Genomic DNA, 19,110 nt, shown 5'->3' on the forward strand with positions numbered 1-19,110 from the left:
CAGAGACAATATTTAAAAGACAACATTGACACATGTAGTCAATATTAAGTGACTACAGGTTTGCAGGATACTTGAGGCAGCAAGCTGTATCCACATTACAAACTTAATAAGGTTGGTCAAGCTCCTGTGTAATGATGACTGTCTGTTGTTTCTTTTTACACTTTTTTTTAAAAATTAAAAAAACAATTTAATTATTAATTTAAATTATTATATCATATATATATATATATATATATATCCATGCAAGAAAAACTTAGAGTTTCATGTCTGGTGCGTGAGGGCAATCTGAATGTTTTCTTTATTTCGGGAATTATTCATCAGCCTATATGCATTTAAATCTACAGAGGAAAACACAAAGAAAAATAATAATTTATCCATGTGAATCAAAGTCACTTTTCTTTTCATTGCCTCAAGCCTTTCACTCGACTTTTCTACTCTTCCCACCTGAACTGATTACGATCCCATGTATCTGATGTGCCGCATAGACCGTGACAGGAAGGACAAGAGCGTGAGCATCTTGAAAGCAGACACAAGGAGACATAAATCATCTAACATCAATAATCAGGACTGATGAATATGTATGAGGGCTCTGGCATAACTCATGAGGTTATGAGATTTTTAATGGCATGAGGAGGTAAATCATTTGCATCTATAACAGCGAGCATGTGTGGGATTTGAGTCGTAGAGTTCAGCTGCTTCAGTTCACAGAGTATTTAGTAGTGGGAGTGTGTACCTGTGTGCGCTCTCAATCATCATTGTGCAGGGAATGTGTTTCTATGAATATGACTTGTTTCCTGCAGTGACAGCCATGTATAGGATCTGTGATTCCCAACCAGGGGTTGGTTGCACACCGGGGGTTACTTCTGCAATAAAAGTAACTGATAAACATTAGAAATTGTTAAGGAGAAGTAATAGAAACACTTGAGATAGTTAGTTAAAATGATTAATAGTTGAAATATGTAGCTAAAAGTAATGGATAACAACTGAAATTGTTAAGTAAAAGTAAGGATTAAACTTTAAATGGTTAAGGTTAAACAGTTAAAATAGTTACCTTTAAGTAATGGACAAACATTTGAAATAGTTAATCATTTCACCTTACTTTTACTTAAGTAAAAGTAATGGATAAACACTTGAAATAGCTAAAAGGACAAAAACTGTTAAATAGTTAGCTAAAAGTAAACTAATTTACTGGTTAAACAGTTGAAATAGCTATAAGTATTAGATTTTTTAAAATGTAGCTAAAATGAATGATTTCCTTTCAGCTAACAATTTCAACCACAAATTTGATTTATAAACAATTTAATTTGTTAACTAGCTAAAAGTAATGAGGTCATAGTATAACAAACACAAAAAAATATCAACTGAAATGAACGTATGTGGAACATGGCGAAAGATACTTGAGTTCATATGGAGGTACGTCGGACAAAAAAGAGTTGGGAACCACTAGGTGCTTTCACTTATACTTTCACAGATGAAGCAGTTGATGCTGTGACCAACTGCTGTAAATGAATGTCAATAGCCATTTACTGTTTTCTACAAGTACAATATGTTGCCTTTTTCCCAAAAGCCTCTCCAACAAAAGATTTTACCATGCGTCAGAAGGAAAGTATCTGGAGAGGTGAAGAAATGGCCTTAAATTGGGGTTTTCTCATGTCATGTAAGACATGATTTTGTGCTGAGGGCCAGAGTATTTCAGTAGAGGTCCTGAGGTGTTTAAATTACACCACCTGCAAGGCTTTCCACAGACTGACTCATTCCAATTACCACTGTCGTCTCTTCTCAACATCTCCTGCGCTCTGAACGGCTGAACACAATAGTGATGTACTGAATCACAGGTACGGTGGCTTTACTCTTTGGGAAGTTTCAGTTTATTGAGGTGATTTGATGCTGTTTTTTTTTTTTCTTGCTAAACCTAACACAGCACATATGGTGCTACATATTCTGCATGTTGTAAGAAATATAAATATCAGCATGCTCTTCTGTTTCTTCAGATTTACATAAGAGCTGAGACTGAATACTTCCTGATTTAGAGCGATTCTGTGCTGCTCCTGCTGTTCCTTTGGTCTGTGCAAAATCCTCTCCACATGAAGGCGGAGGAAACAATTAAGTCGTTACTTAGCAAACATTCAGGATTTTCATGCTTCATCAAAATTCTCACTAATTATTCTGGGTTTTTTATGAACCCTCACAGTCCACCCTTTTATGTAAAGCTGTGACTCCACAGGAGATGTTATTTTTTTTAAGAGCTTGTGAGTCGACTGAAAAAAAAACCCATTATACAATAGCAAGACAAAGTCTGTGAATTGTTTTCTTCAGCTCAAAATGCTCTGCAAGGTTATTGTAGAAGTGTGTGTGTGTGTGTGTGTGTGTGTGTGTGTGTGTGTGTGTGTGTGTGTGTGTGTGTATCATCAGACAATAACACCATATTTTTTAAAGAACTATTTTGTATTGTTTTTCTTCTCTTTCATAGGTCTCAGGATGCCTCAGTTGAGTTTCTTTTGATCATTTAAAATGCAAAGAGTACTGGACAATAATCAAAACAGCTTGTGAATGGAAGGGGACCATCTCCTGACTTTATACACACAGCACAACTATCGGTGGTCACCACATAAAGAAGACCACTGACATTTGCATGTGAAGACTTTGTTAAGTCTGCTCACATTTGCATTTTCATAAAGGATGTTCGCAACATGAGAATGGCAGGATGCATAAGTAGAAATGTGATCTGCCTTTAATGTATTGCATTTGGATAATTTCATGCACCCATTATCAGAGGTGACAACAGTTGTGTTTCCCTGATATGATATTCAACGAGTGGTGTTATTATATTATTTTCTGCTGTAAACTCATATATCAGACTGCAGCTCATCCTTACTTACAGTGCTTGTGCTTGACAATCATCTCCCAACCATCAGCTGCTAAAACATATACTTTATATCCTGTAATGTGGTCTGAAAGGATAAAAAGGAAATCTGGGATACTGAATGAAAAGCAGCCTTTCCACCAACATCCAGTCAGATGCTCTTTTTTGTGAGATAGAATGAGATCAGGAAAAAGAGCCATTTAGAAAATGTACAATGGGATGCATTAGGTAGCTTCTTCTTTTTAAAAAAAATATATTGAAAAAGACACCACTGAGCTTCTTAACTTAAGAGACATCATAGCACACAAAAATTGATTTGAGTTTCCCTCAGATATCAGGCTGTATATTTGATCTAATTGCTCATTAGGGACTATTAATGGCATGTCAAAAGATAGAATAGTTTTCAGTTGTTCCTTTTCCATGGAGTATCAAAGTCTCATCATCATGATTATATTTAAAAAATGTTCTAACAAAATAAGACTTCTTTTGAATAATCTTTAGCTTTCATTGGCAATAATATTGTTGACTTTCAGTCAAGACGCTCTGAGCTGTTAGTATCAGTGACACAAGTGGTGCTGTATGGACAATATTTAAAGGACCTATATTATAGAAAATGAGATACCAATGTCTTTTTTGATGATAAAACAGGTCTAGATGCTGTATAAATACTGTGAAAGAATCAAAGTGCTTGATGCACGAAGAAATGCACACAGCCTGTATTCAGAAACTGTGCCTTTAAACAAGCCGTTGGGACTTCATTAACTTTGTGATGTCACCACCCTCAGCCATGCACCTGCATTGCCCACCTGGACCTACCATCCGACCTTGCAGGATTTGGTTTCTGCCATATTCTTATTCAATCTCTATTAAGGACTCTTATTAATGGTAATTATTATTTAACTTAACGTCACAGCTGGTCTCTTGTCTGTAGTCCCAATCCAACATTTAAAACTGTCTGACAGCTACAGAAGAGTAGACTGTCCCTTCTCCTTCTCCTACTAATCCACTTGCCATATTCCACTCTTGCTGTCCTAGCTGTCCGATCACCCACCTCACTGATGTTTCCAATGGTCTTGGATTCTGTGGCCACACACACTCCCCTGGCTGGTGTCGATGTCCACTGGCACTGTACTGGTCTGCCCGCAGGGTCTAGCAGCTGAGGAAAGTCTGTTTGTTCATCTTATTTCAGCACCGACTGACCATCGCCATTTGCATGACTGGTGAGTTTTACCAAGCTACTATAGTAGGCTACGATCCACTACCTGTGGCTCCAGAGAGAAACCTACTTGAAACCACAAATATATCTTCCTATGGATATCAAAACGTAAATATGGGAGTTTTATATATTGTGAATTGTTTTGTGACAAGTGCAAGAAGACAGAATACAGAAGTGCATTATCTTGCAGTAATGCATGTGAAACATCTGCATACATTAAGTAAGCACAATTTGAAAAATGTAGCTATCGCTATGAGCAGATTTTAAATCTTAACTAGTAATGTTGTTTTATCTTGGCGGGTGGTGGTGTAATAGGGTCAAAAATTATTCATTCTAATATTTTTTATATATCCTAATGAACAGCACAGATTATGCCTTTTTATTCAATCACCATCTAAAAGTTGACATTTAAACAATGCTTCAGATTTTGCATATTGCGTTCTGTTCATCAAATGTCACAGCTGCAGCAGAAAGTGATAAAAACGTTCTGTAGCTCAAGGCCAAAATGAATGACAGAAACACATTATTCACCCATTATCATAGAAACTCTTCATGTTCCTATTTTATTATTCAACCATGGTGATTAAATTGAGAGTGAAAGATGTTTTCAATAAACCCTTTTATTGAGTATCTATTTCAGGAAAATAGATCTAATATTACACTTGTAATACACACATACAATTAATCAAAGTGTACAAGAAAGACAAATAAACATATTAAACTTTCATAGAGCACATTTTATATACATAAATGTCTTAAATTTGATGTGGAAAATTTCACATGTAAGAGATTATGAATACGTACAAGAATCGGATGGAAAAACTAAATTTCATTGTGTTTTATCTGCAAGGATAAGAGCAAAATCACTGTCTGAAGTATATTTTTAAACTCACGTTATCATATTTTTCAGTGCTACATGGACTTTCAGTACATAAACATCCATACATGAAAAGTAAAAAAGTCATTACACAAATAAATCCTTTAAATCAAAACAGGCTGATGTTTTTACATCTGTATAAATTCAATGATCGAGACAGTGTGTAATTTTTGTTTCATGAAAGCCAACTCCACTGTGTGAGCTGTTTGAATTTCACTGTACTTTAAATGGATTCTCTTTTCACTGCATTTATCAGTATGAAGGCTGACAAGATTCATATTAAATCTGAAGATGATTTCTGATGCAGAGATTAACATTCACCGTTGGGTAAAATTCTTGTGTCTGTTCATCTGTAACAACAACTTAAGCGTAATTGTCTTGAAGAACCATGTTATTTGCAGCAGCACCTGGAAAATCTGCCACAATGGTGGAGTTGTGAAGACGTGGCATTCTATGAGACATTGTCAGGATGCTTGACACTCGACCCTGGTCCTTTCCTTTTCCTCTTCTCCGGGACAGGATGTGGCGACACAGGTAGGACAGGAACTTGTCATGTAATGAGGCGTAAATAAAAGGGTTGTAGCAAGCAGAGCTCATGGCAAACAGGTGACTCGACACCTGGATGACATTAATGTAATTCTTCCCCAAGATGGAGAAGTCTGTGTCAAGGTCACGGATCAGATTCACCACCTGCAAAGGTAAACTATGTTATCTGAGGTATTCATTCAAGGTACTTCATTTGATAATCAATTCAAGAATTAATTCCTTTAGGAATTTGTTATTTTGAAGCAATAGTTTGACTTTTTTGGAAGTACTATTATTCTCTTGCTGTGTAAATTAGGAATCCCAAATGTTTGGTTCAGTTCAGTTTGGTTCAAACATTTGTAGTCACTGACTATGTAGCTTGTTGTTTGCATCCCCATTCAAAATTACTTCAGTATGTACATTAGTAAATAAAAAAATCACTGTTCATTCTCCCACAGCATTATTCTGTCTTCATTTCAGCACTATGTTTAGCCTGTTGCTGGTTCAAGCTGTTGATTACATTTCATTCACTACTAAACTAGGCCTATACAAACAGTGTTTATACGTTAAATAGATTAGCAAGCAACTATTTGCGACAGAATTATCAGAGTATGATTTTTTTCTGTGGCTTTCGCTGCCTTTTAATAAGCATTTAAGAACGAACTGAGCAGCTGATTAGCAGAGCTTAGGAAGACTGGGAATGGAAAGAGCTAGCCTCGTTCTGTCAAAAGGAAGCACAATCCATCTAACAGCATTTCTAAAACACACATTATATCCTGTTGGCTTAATATATGCAAAAAGGGAAGTGTATAACAGACGTGGAGTGGTTTTATGAGGGTTCCTGGAGTCTCCACTGGTTGCCTGGCAACATCATTTACATTACAAGTCACTGTGCAATCAAGAACAACCGAAGATATAACATGTTCATTTGTGAGCTTCAGAGGTGCCGGTAGATGGATTTTGTTACCTTTGGACACAGCCAGGCTAGCTTTTTCCCCCTGTTTGAAGTGTTTATGCTAAGCTAAGCTAACTTGCCCCTGGATGTAGCAGCCAAGAGTGGTATCAATCTTTTAGACTCACTCTTGGCAAGAAATTGAGTTGGCATACTGTATGTCTAACTATCCCCTATGTATCCCTCAAACTATAAATCTCCCATTTCACACCTGTACCTGTAAGGGGAGCCATGAAAAGGCAAAACAGAGGACGGACACCAGCAGCAGGCAGAAAGTCTTTCTCCTCCGTCTGCTCCAGGTGGCCCTCGCAGATCTCAGCTCTGGACATGCGGTCAAACCAGATGTGGTCCTCTGCTTCAACTGATAGGATATAGCACAGTAGGAAATGGAGACAGCAGCCAGAGGGACAAAGTAGGAGAAGAAGAGAATGAAACAGGAGTAGATGAGGCGACCTCGCTCCTGGCCATCCCAGAACTCCTCACACACGGCCATCTGCAGGCCTGCAGCCCGCAGGTCCAGGTAGACAGTGTGCAGCGCTGTAGGTGCGGATAAAGCCAGAGAAGACAGCCAGATTAGGACCACCAGAGCCCAGCAAAACTGGCAACCAGCTCTCTTGCGAATGGGATAAGCCACAACAACGTAACGATCGACTGCAATGGCGATGAGGGACAGGACCGCTGCGTAGACAGCTGCAGACTGCATTACAGTGACAAAATGACACATGAGGGGTCCAAATACCCAACCACGCTTGTCAAAAGCGTAGGATGCCGTCAAAGGGACACAGAAGATGGACATGACCAGGTCGACAAGCGCCAGGTTGCTAATGAGGAAGTTTGTGGTGTTGTGTCTTTTCTTGTTGTGCCAGATGAGAAAGAGCAGTAGGACGTTCCCAGAGCAGGCGATCAGGACCACAGCAGAGTAGAGAGGGATGAAGAGGAGCTTGAGGTTAAACAGGAGGTCCAGGCCAGAAAAGGAAGAAGCTGAGAACGGGGAGGTCAAGAAGAAGGGGCGAGAAGAGTTGCAGCAAGAGGAGGAAAAGGAGGATGAAGAGTCAGACATGGCTGGGGATGAAGAAGGAAGAGCTGGAGTAGAAGAGTTCACCCTGGATGGGTTCAGTGACTTCTCCCAGTCCATAGCTGCGGAAGCCAGAATGAAAAACAATTTATTATGAGATCACATCAAATAACCTGCTGCATGTTTTGCATGCAACATACCTGATTTACCATCCTAATTGCCAACACATATTTATTGAACATTTTTGATTGAGCCCAAAGTGGTTTTGACATGATGATAAGATATAGAGACTGAAGAGATGACTCCCATTTGGACAGACTAATTAGTAACTGTCTTCAAAACTCTCAGTCAATCAATGTCATTAAAAAGCTGGAGCAGGGCTTGTGCTGCAAGTCTGCCTCAACAATAATACATCCATTTACTTTCATCTGGCTCACCTTTACAACATCTTCTCCTCTTCTCCTCTTCACTCGACACTTCTTACCTCTTATTTTTCTCTACCTCTCCAGATCCTTTCCATCTCATCATTGACACACTTTTGCTTTGTTTTTTTTTGTAACCAGCCAGCAGTCATTCATCCAATCCACATGAGCTTCACTTTGGTGCTTTTTTTCCTCTCTCAGTTCTTTATAGTCAAACTGATACTTGAAGATTGTCATCCTGAACATCTGCTAATACATCTGCAGGTAATCTACACTGACGTCAATTCCACATTTTGAACTGAGGCTTAGAAAATATGTATTTCTCAGGGCTGTGGGTTAGGAGATTAGGTTCATTAACAAACAAAACAGCAATGAAGAGAGCCGTGAGAGCACGCGATGGCTTCTCTTCTTAAATTTGCAAGATAATATGAGGACGATAGAAAGCATGCTCATTTTGTCAGTATCATTCATAAAAAAAATAATAAATCACACCGTATCTACGAAACTAACAAAAATAAACAACAAAAGGAAAACAATCAGTATGTAGGACAGATTTTGTCAAACTCCAAATAGTGCAAAATGATATGTGGAAGCTGCTTCATTACACTGTTAACTGTAAATGAAAAACTGTCACTGGCCTACTGTAAAGAGTAAGTGCTTATTAATTACCCACTTAGGCTGAGCAAGACCTGCTGACCACAGTTTTCCTACTAAATTATATGAATTTTCCAAGGAAGATTGGTTAAATCATCTCCAGTAAAGATCAGAATAAAGGGATTCTCTTCACATGGTGAATCAGCTCATTACCTTATTGACGTGACCTTATAAGTGATTCACACAACTATGATCTAGCTCCTAAGACATAAAGACATAAAAAAAAATGATATTGATAAATCCCCCAATCTTAAACTTAAAAATAAATAAAAACAGTTTTCTCTCTAAAGAATCTCATGCAAAACTGTCAATTGCCGGTGTATGAAATTTCAGAAAGTACAAATTAAATTAAAAGAGTACCTCTTGGAGACGTCAGATGTCAGTCAGATTTTGGGAACTTGTCAGACGGACAGTACAGTGTGTCCTCTGTCAGCCTCTCCTCTTCACTGCAGCCCGTCTGATCCAGAATAAAGAGGTGTGCTCATTCTGTCTCTCTCATCATACAGCATACAGTGCGTGTTCATGAGAGTGAGTCACATGGCTTGTCTGTCAACTCAGTCTCACTCAATTATGACCAACAATGAACAATCATTTTAATCTCCAATGATATTCCTCTTGGGAACTATGGTGGCTCCCTGGTAATAAATAGTGAATTTATAATGACCTTGCCCTGTTTTATGGTACTTTTTATCTGCCATGGAATCACTATAATTTTCCTGTTGGGACTTATAATGTGTCTCAGGTTTTATGTAGTCAATTTATAGTGACTCTGAGGCATTTTATGATATTATTTCTCCTACACGGTCACTTGTTATCCCAATTGTATCTCGAAAAAGACATCTCAACAGATGATCAGAATAAGGAGAAAAAAAACAAATCTTGAACAGCCTGTGTCCTCATCTTCTCTGCATTATTTTGAATGCTGAATGGCACACTTCCTGCTGTGTGGTTTTTCACACCGTGGCCACTTTTTTTAACAAACACACCCCAGAAACCAACAGGAGAGAGTAGAACAAAAATTGAGCAATTAAGGGACAAACCACGATCTTTCTCCGGAAGTACACATCTTACATATTCATAAAGCTAAACCTAATTTAATGATTGTGAGTCTTAGTGCCAGAGCTGCCCAAAACCAGTGTGACTGTGTGATTCATCAAGTGAGGGGCAAAGGGCGATCCAGGAAATAAATTCATTAGCACAGGACTACTTGAAGGGAACAGAGGGCTGATCGTGAAGGTAATGGAGATGTCCATGAACCGGTGGACATGGGAAATATTTATCATTGTTTTATCATAGTTCAGGTTTTCCTGCCATGCGATAAACTGTTGCATTTCACATCAGTTTCAACATTTGGGGTCTTTTTTTTTTTTTTCCTTGTACTGATGCCTAAGATTTATTAATATTTAAAAATGTGTGTAAATTCAGCACTGTAAGATACAGGCAAGCAATTGATATCAGAAGAGCAGGCTTCACATTTGTATTCTTTACAATAGATTCTCTACAGAGAAAAACAGAACTATTTTTGTCTCACTTTTTTTTTGTCCGTATTCATTTCTGGGTGTGATTTTTATTCTTGCCACACGTCAAAACAGTTTCCGTTCAAGATAATGCAGACATCACACATATTGAATTACTGTGACGAGGTCTGCAGGACCTGCCTGGTCTGCCTGCCGAGCACACAGCCTCTCCTTCCAGTGGACGCTTTTTTCCTCGGATCGATCTGGACACTGATGGGGACAGAATCGTGAGAGCTGCGAGCGCCTCCAAGAAAGCCAGGAGGGTCGTGGGCTGTTCTTTCCTCTCTCTTTAGCGAGTCTCTCGTGACAGATGTAGATGTCTGTGATTGCAATATACACAAAGTGAAAAATGAGTGGTACCACCTCATGGTGGACGCTGATGTGTTAAATCCACACCTCCCATGTGTTTGTTGTGGAGCATACGACAGCCACAGTGCCACTGGAATATGCCACATGAAGTGGAGCAGGCAGCAGTGTGTCAGCAATGTGTCTGTTCCACTTCGTGTGACATGGACACATCCATTTGACAAACACAAGTGGCCCCAAAGGTCATGGCAGGCTTTACTAGGGAAGTTGTTGAGTTATGAGCCAGTCGAACCCCTGAAGGAAAAGCCTTAACACATTAAAGTCAGATGTGTCATCGCTGCTACTGTGTCCCGACACAAAAAGCTCAAAGCCCCATTTGGTTGGTTTTTCCTTTCATGTTACTGCTCATATCTTGTCTGGGCCTTAGCGCTTTGTCCTGGGTGGAAATGGGTTTTGCAACTGTCTTTGATATGATGAAGCAGGAGGCCCAGGTGGAAAAGATGCTTATTGATAGTATCTCATTTTTTGTCACTTTCTGTTATTTTCCGAAAGTGAAAGTTCATGGATATCACCTGTGATGGGCCATCAAAGTGGTAAGAATCGCAGGAGATTTGATTTGTTTTCTGTCTTCAGTATTTGCAGCTGTCTCCCAGTTTCAGGAGTGCATTGTAGAACATGAGGATACACTAAGTTTTAACTGCTACTTCAGTGAAAAACAGCTTGGACGGGTCGAATGGGCTGTAGCTGCTGCTGGGATTGAGTTTATGTCCTAGGGACTTCACTGGGATGAGTTTTTTTTGGTGGTGGAGGAGTATCATCATCCATTTCTGTTCTCCAGGAGTCTGCTTGCTGCAGCCTTAAGCTACACTGATGTAGCAGCTGTGACTGTATCCCTTAATGATCCAATGTGTTTCCAGAATTCATTATTGTAATTTCCTTGCAAAGGAATCAGTCCTAGTCTTCTCATTAAATGATAAATATACACTTTAAGCTTTTGGAAACTCTATTAATATAAAAAAAAAGGAAGATGAAAATGACTTCTAAGAGGTCGGTTTGTGTTGACACTATGATATTCTATTATAATTTAAGGTTAAATATTTTTTCTTTTTTTCCCAGCGATGACATTCAGTGTTAAATGGTTGATCTGACTGTTTGTATCAGGGGACATCACAGGCGCATATTTTTATTAACACCTTCCAGAGAAGGAAATTACATTTTAATCAAGGATGGGTGCCAATCAATTTTTAATTTCCTGCCATTCGGGGCGTCACACTTTCTGTCATCCCAATCCAACCTGTTACCACAAGGCAGGACTCTGTGACACCTCGAGTGTTGGCAAGTCACTAACTATTCTTACTGAGGCGGGAACTGTAATGAGGATTCTCTGGAATATGTTAAAAGGAGTCCACTTTATTATGTCAAGATAACTGGCAGAATATGTTCTCCACTTGAAAGGGAAAGGACAAACACTGTTGTAGTTTTACTGCATTCAGTAGCTTCTGGGGCCTAGAAGAAGACAGACAGTGAGCTAATCAGGGCGTCCCCTGAGGTTTTCATGTCAAGGACCCCATTGAAATTGATTCACAGAAATGAAGCCATGGCTGCTGTTATTCAAATGAACACTATGTGAGAAAGTTTCCCCATGCTGAATTGATTAAATTCAGAATTACACTCAATTTATAAGTTACATCCAGCTAAAACTATTGCTGTCTTATGCAACGACTCTGCAATTAATTTTACCTTCACTAAGGTTATGATGTTTTAGGTTACCTTCTTTTTGTTGAGACTGTGTCAGAGAGGTGTGGATTCAGCTTTGTGTTCATTTTGGAGGTTTTAGTTTGGGGAGCTGTTGAACTGAGAAGAGTGATTAATGTTTTGAGCATCCTTTTTATATCAGTGAAGGGAAACTCTACACACCATGTGAGATTTCAGTGAGGGACGGGAAATTCCCACTGTCATTCCCATTTTCATACTACCAATATTTTCAACCAAGTGTTTATGACATTAAATATTAAATATTAAATGTTTCCTTTTTTCTCACAGATTTCCTTCAAAGGACCGCTCACAATTGACTTTGACTTTAAAATCTGGTTCTTTGCTGCCACCTAAAGATACTATAGTCAGAAAGATACACAAAACCTACACTTCCTACCCTTTCTCTTGTTCTCTTTCATGCACTTACTCATGTTTGTACTTAAACATATGAGGGCCCTCATTCATATAATGCACTCCCCAGCCCAAAACAACTATATCTCTATCCCCAGCTGTACCGTACACGGAAGTAAACATACTTCTAACCTTAAGTCTAAAACAGTCCACACTTTGCCAATATGTCCTCAATCCCAAAGTCTGAATCTTAAATTGGTCCGCACAAAAGATACAAGTAAAACAGCATGCATGCAAACACACTGCAAGCGCTCACACACACACACACACACACACACACACACACACACACACACACACACACACACACACACACACAATTCAGTGTCACAGAATATTCTACATTTTACTTGCATTTCAGCTGCACCTCAGCTTGTTAATGAGCAGACAAATCAAAAGAATCAATTCTCCTTGTTTTTATTTCAACGTGGGTAAAACTTATGTAAAATCAACATGGCAAAAATAAAGATGATACACAATATGTTACAATATAGGAATAAATCACAGAGTATTCCTACTTCAGATATCACAATTTTTAGACAGAAAAATAATGGTTCTGGAAAATAATGCATTGCTTACGTCTTACGAGTCTAAATTACAAGATGATACTGCACGTGGTCCTTCATTAACTTTTGCGTGTGCGTGTCGGGTAGCGAGCTATTCATGTCACAGATAGAGTTAGTTTAGTCACTACACAGACTACACACTATAATTTTGCTGCGAGAGGACAAACAAGTGTAATTTCAAACTCTTTTTTATATATATATATTTTTAATGGTGTGATGTGGTTGAAGGGATGAAGAGCAAAGACAAAACATGTGTGACTGAATAAGTACTTAACACTCAGTTGCTGGGGATACGGAGAACGATGAAGGGCTGTAATTGCTTCTTTGACCGCTAATAACAAAAGCTTTGGCCAAAAACAGCAGTATGACATAACACAGCTCGAAATGAACGCAGTGGCTAACAAGTCCACCTCATTGAATACACTCCAAATTAGGTCTTCTGTTAGTGTTACTATTTTAACACACTCATTTCTCTGGGCTGTGAGTTTCATCTTCCTCAGTGTTGTCTCTCTCTCCCTCTGTGTCCTCTCCGTTTTGTGTTTGGTTTGGTCCTGCTGCATCCTTATTCTGAGACGGCCTCAGGAGATATTCCAGCTCCTCTGCGCTGATGGCCACCTTCTCAGGAATCAACCACCTCTTGAAGTGTTCGAGGGCACTGGGTAGGGAGGTGCACAAAAAGTCAAGGACGTTAAGAAGAGAAGAGGTCTATCTAGAAGTCTCTACTACCTGGGAGGCCTGTATTATATGTAAATCTGTCGTCTACAACAGTATTTAGTGACATTGATTTGTCATATAGTAAGCGCTCACTGTGTAGGATACCGTCTTTTCTTTGGATTTAATGGGGCAGTTTTTGGAAAACTAAATAGTGATGTGTATATATATATATATATATATATATATATATATATATATATACTCCACCTGGATAACCCTTTGCATCAAATCCATGTCCTACCTCTCATCCATGTCCCCTCCTTGGAAAAGCTCTGAGGTCTGGGCGTCGTGTAGGAATCTATCCCAGCATTCTTTCTTAGCTTGAGACAACGAGCGCAACATGTCCCTGGAGGTCACATCACTGGACTGGCCCTTTAACTTCTTCAGACGGTTCTCTGCAGGAAAATATAGGCAAAACATACTGTGTTTTACGTCTTACATCAAAGTTATAATTAACATATTTTGAATGGAGGCTCAAGGGAAACTATTTCTGACTGATATTTTATTAAACTATTTTTGAAAAGGTTGTTATGAAAGTGTAAGTTTTGTATTTGTGCTCAGTTAGGTTTTTCTTGCAGGTTTTTCCACAACATTTAAAAGCACAAGTGGCTCACTTCACTTGAAATTAAGGTGACATTACTTATATATAAAACATAGTGAGCGCAGATGTTTTATTTTGCTAAAACTGTTATGAAAATATTGTTGTAATGTTGTTTTACTCATTTGTATTCATGATGATCTTTAAAAAATCAGTAAGTCACATGAAAAATTGACAGACTACATGTGGGGTAACCCGGAAACAACTTCTAATACAACCCTTTGGAAGGGGACAATAGCTCATAACAAAAACATGGTATATGTTTTACGAGTTGTGCTGCTATTTAAGTATTTTGAAGCCCTCTCATCTCTACTATCTCCCACACATGTTGAATGAGAATGATGTATGTTGGGTGGCATGATCAGGTGGATGGAAGGTGAGCAAAATTGGAAAGTCATGAATGGGACAGCGAGAAGCAAGAAAATACCTAAACTGGCAATGTAGATCTCAGAATCCTCCATGGGTTCCCACTTGGAACTAGGAGAATTAACATTTGTCCCATTTGATTGTCCATTGATCTGCACTCCTACTTGAGCTGCTGGCTGGAATGAGTCTTTAAACTCGGGGTTGTTTTCTGGAGCTGCTTCAGCTTGCACTTCCGGCAGACTGGAGCAGATCTCGGACCACAGCTCCCCGCTGGACCGGACCTCCTGACTCTCGAAGTCGTCGGTCATTCTGGTGCAGCCACAGATGTCAACATCAGTTATAAAATCACTTAGCTTTAGCCTGTGCCTTTCTCTTTCAGAAGCATTACGACAGACACTTTCTTGGGACATTTAAATAAAAGACAGAAATTGAAACAATGCACATTTCACAAAGCAAAGAAAAATCAAATACTGAGCTTAATTTACACCAATATACTTGAGCTAAACTGGTGTGTAACCTAATTTATAGACTATTTAGGCATTTCAAATGTTCTTCAAACGCTGACACTATAATGAAATACAAAGTGTCTTCTCAACATCTTACCTTGGTGAAAATCGGCAGGTAAACTGTTATTTCTTCTGATGAATTAAGTTAAAGATTAAAGATTAGCCTCGCTAGCTAACTGCGTCCATGATCCACAAGCTTTAAGGAGCGACAGCCCACTTCCTTATTTAGGGGACATATGATTGGACACTGTAACCGCCTATCTAACTGCTTTGAGATGTGATTGGCTCTGTCTGGCTTTGTCTTAGAAAGTCCCCGTCTTATTGGTCGAGGCTGCGGGTCACTCAGGAGTGAGCTAGGAAGTTTGTCTCAGCAGGAAGGAGCGGTGGCGAAGGTAAACAAGTTCCCTGACCTCTGTTGAATTATTTTATTCGTGAGTGTTAACTATTTGAAGAACCTTGATTAGCATTTGCAGCCGTTATGCAATATTATCTGTTTAACATGTAACGTGAACTTGTTATCACAGCTGTAAAGTACGACGCTCGCTGGCTAACTGTTCCGTTTAACATGTGAATAATCTGATTCACAGGCTACTGGGAATTGTTGACAGACCTGTTACAAATGAAAAAATGACCACAACTGTGTCTGTCATTGCCACACGGAGGAGGCAGTCAGACTATAAATGTTATGTTGCAGTTATGTGATCTTAAATAAAAGACACATGATCATCATGTCACTGCAGGGATTCCCAGGGTAGGAGATGCGACCAGCGTTGCGCCTGGCAATAGTGGCTTTCCCTATGGGTGTGCTGCTGTCTCGGACAATGGCGTGGATGTCCAGTGGCAAAACACATCCCGAGCTCATCAGCAGGCTGAGGGGTAATGGACTGAATTTATCAGCTTTGATATCCCAAAGTCTTTATGGTTAGGGGTGGTAGAGGTGGTTTTGGTTCAGGTTAAAAAAAAAGGGAAACACAAATAGAAAGAATTACGCTCTTTAGCATAACAGAATTTCACATTTGCCACATTTGCTAGTTCAGTTCAGTGTCATTTCCCTTTCTTTTCTCCTTTAGATCATGGAGTGATCCGCAACGACAGAGTATTTGATGCCATGCTGGCTACTGACAGAGGGATCTACTCTACAGACTATCCCTATGCAGACTCTCCTCAGTCTATAGGTATTCCTTCCAGTCACTCTTAAAAAAACATGCAAAGACACATGCTAATCAATATGGTAACAGGTGTTTGAGTTAATACATTTGTGCCTGAAAGTAATAGCCATTTCATGAGCACAGATGTGCACTGTTTTTTATCACAGGCTACAGGGCGACCATCAGTGCACCACACATGGTGAGTAACAAACTCTCAGAGGACTTCATATGTTTTATACAGTGGGCAGGGCTAAATAATTCACTTATATACTGTACATCCACATTCATTGACATTTTTCTTATGGGCCTGGTTTGACAGCATGCTCATGCTTTGGAGCTGTTAAGTGACAAACTAAAAGAAGGGGCATCAGCACTGGATGTGGGTTCAGGAAGTGGATACCTCACTGCCTGCTTCGCAAGAATGGTAAGTTCTACATAAACTTGGCATCTTGCCAAATAAGCTGAATTGGTATTTCCTCACATGAATTGATACAAAATATATGAATGAGCGCAACAGCTGCATTTTTTTTATTGTGTGTAGACAGGACCCAGTGGTAGAGTGGTTGGTATTGAACACATCGATGAACTGGTTCAAATGTCAATAAAAAACGTGCAAGCTGACGACCCAGATCTGCTCTCCTCTGGACGGATCAGACTTGTAGGTGAGTCATACAATGACAAGGTCATACCATCTGAAATTTAGATGTTCACACTGCACAGCTACACAGCACTATAAGAGTCGTTCTTACATCTGTCCTCAGTGGGAGATGGAAGACTGGGCTTCCCAGAAGGAGCGCCATACGATGCAATTCATGTTGGTGCAGCTGCAGCTACTGTTCCTAAGGCTGTAAGGATACATATGGCCTTTACTCTTATAAAAGTAGGATAGAAAATAATAGAAGAGAATAAGACAAAACATGCACATGTGTTAAGATTAAAGACCCTGCTATAGTAAAGTGAACTGTAAAATATTTTTCTTGTGTCTCCACCTGAACTGACTGAATTCGCCTCTTGAACTGTACCATCATCATAGAGTTCTCTGTGCTTCCCTCTCTTTGTTAAAGCTCTTGGAGCAGCTGAAGCCAGGTGGGCGGCTGGTTCTCCCGGTGGGCCCCGATGGTGGCAGTCAGGTGTTAGAGCAGTATGATCGTCAGAGTGACGGGACCTTCCTCAAGAAAGCACTGATGGGAGTGGTTTACGTCCCCCTGACTGATAAGAGGCATCAGTGGCCCGGGTATTGCACAAAAACTCTTCTGATCTATCATTTTAAAAGCAAAATAAGTGAGGGAAGACCACTTTATGTAATGACTCAAAGCTGCACATTATTTTTGGATTACCAGCATAAGAGTGTTTTATACATCCATGCTATCCTTATCCTTCTCTCCTCAGAGGTGAGCTCTGACTGCAGTGTGGTTGCCCCTGCAGGAGATGGCGTTGGTGCTGCGTCTCCGGCACCCCATAGCACTCCTCATGGTTTCACTGAGCTCCAGACTTAACTGCCACCTGCCCCGCTGGGTTGTCACCTAGCAACGTACGAGGAGGATCTCGCTCTATTTTCCTGACCAGGTTGTCTTTCAAGAGTGCTGAAAGAGTGTGACCACTGCTGGACTAATAACCTTTCTACTAGAATCCATGGAGTCTGTAAGAGGCTGATAAGGATATTGTGGATGACAAAAAAGGTTGTCTCATTATTATTTATGGGTAAGTCAGTGAAGTTCAGCAGTGACAAAATTGCAATAACAGCTTGAAGAGCTACAGTCTGTGTTCAATCCAGATGGATGTATAATTGCTGAAGTTGTGTGTAACCTTATGGGAATGCTTTGGTTATGAATGCAGTAACAAATAACAATGGGTTTTAATGAAAATTTTGCAAAATTAACTAAGTATTATATATTTTGTGGTAAGAACTGCCTCTTACTCACTGTATGTGTAGGACATGTCTTATTTGGCATTGTTACTGTAGAACAGAAGGGGCATTGTGCCAAAAATTGATGAACTGAGGCACTTAACTTTTTGAAATTTACAAATATTGTAATTATGTGTACACTCATCCGATTTATTAATAAAACCCATTAAATGGATAGCATATTGATTGTTGTCAAGCTTTACTGAAAATTAAACTTGAGTCAAAGTGAACTGGGATCATGAGAAGGTACAGTACAGTAAAGGAAATCATAATCTCCTTAAGAGTAGCACTTATAAAAACTAATCATAATCAGATGCATTAATTCTTTTTTCACTTCAGAGCAATAACACAATATTTTACACAGAATATAATCGGTATTCTATAACAAAAAAATGTCATTCCATTATCAAAATGAGCAAGGAGAAAAATCTTATAATGTGTGGATATACATTCATCAACCCATGTACATATTAAAGATGCACAAATACACAAAAAAATACAGATGACTAAACACTAACATTATTCATTATGTTCAGATTTGCAGTGGATTTCTATACAATTTATTAAATTTAATGATGATGTTTTTTTTAGAGATTTCTACAGACACAACCCAAGATCTTATTTCTTACACAAAAACCTGGAACAGAAGGGGCATACAGTTTCAGCCTCGTATTAGTTTATTACTCTGTAAACATTGTTTGTAAAGTCATTTATGACTTGTCTATCAGACACAGCATTTATTATAAAATCTAACTAAGTGCACATTGTGAACAGTTGGTGGCGATAATGACCC

The 19,110-nt window shown here is 39.1% G+C and overlaps 3 protein-coding genes across 5 annotated transcripts; 1 reads left to right on the top strand and 2 right to left on the bottom strand.

Moving 5' to 3' along the window:
* Window positions 1-4,755: 4,755 nt before the first annotated feature.
* prlh2r (prolactin releasing hormone 2 receptor) lies at window positions 4,756-7,553 on the bottom strand. Its single transcript, XM_023393695.2, has 2 exons — window positions 6,651-7,553; window positions 4,756-5,646 (listed from the first exon to the last, which is right to left on the bottom strand). Exons 1-2 carry the CDS (start codon window positions 7,491-7,493, stop codon window positions 5,320-5,322), a joined length of 1,170 nt encoding a protein of 389 aa, XP_023249463.1. The 5' UTR covers window positions 7,494-7,553; the 3' UTR covers window positions 4,756-5,319.
* A 5,361-nt stretch (window positions 7,554-12,914) lies between these two features.
* On the bottom strand, window positions 12,915-15,480 carry ccdc32 (coiled-coil domain containing 32). Its single transcript, XM_023393711.2, has 4 exons — window positions 15,361-15,480; window positions 14,819-15,066; window positions 14,035-14,188; window positions 12,915-13,734 (listed from the first exon to the last, which is right to left on the bottom strand). Exons 2-4 carry the CDS (start codon window positions 15,063-15,065, stop codon window positions 13,545-13,547), a joined length of 591 nt encoding a protein of 196 aa, XP_023249479.1. The 5' UTR covers window position 15,066; window positions 15,361-15,480; the 3' UTR covers window positions 12,915-13,544.
* An 88-nt stretch (window positions 15,481-15,568) lies between these two features.
* pcmtl (l-isoaspartyl protein carboxyl methyltransferase, like) lies at window positions 15,569-18,497 on the top strand. Of its 3 annotated transcripts, none has more exons than XM_023393706.2 (9): window positions 15,569-15,655; window positions 16,004-16,139; window positions 16,334-16,438; window positions 16,579-16,610; window positions 16,731-16,835; window positions 16,953-17,073; window positions 17,173-17,258; window positions 17,476-17,645; window positions 17,801-18,497. In XM_023393706.2, the coding sequence occupies exons 2-9, from the start codon at window positions 16,022-16,024 to the stop codon at window positions 17,811-17,813; spliced, it is 750 nt and encodes a 249-aa protein (XP_023249474.1). In that variant the 5' UTR covers window positions 15,569-15,655; window positions 16,004-16,021; the 3' UTR covers window positions 17,814-18,497. The 3 variants fall into 3 exon arrangements, with proteins under 3 accessions (XP_023249474.1, XP_023249473.1, XP_087026412.1); XM_023393705.2 differs by having other exon boundaries at window positions 17,837-18,497; XM_087170286.1 differs by having other exon boundaries at window positions 15,647-15,694; window positions 17,837-18,497.
* Window positions 18,498-19,110: the final 613 nt, after the last annotated feature.

This window comes from Seriola lalandi, unplaced genomic scaffold (genome assembly GCF_002814215.2).
Source record: "Seriola lalandi dorsalis isolate HSWRI2012SDOR001 ecotype SW California unplaced genomic scaffold, Sedor1 jcf7180002054942, whole genome shotgun sequence".
NCBI lineage: Eukaryota > Metazoa > Chordata > Actinopteri > Carangiformes > Carangidae > Seriola > Seriola lalandi.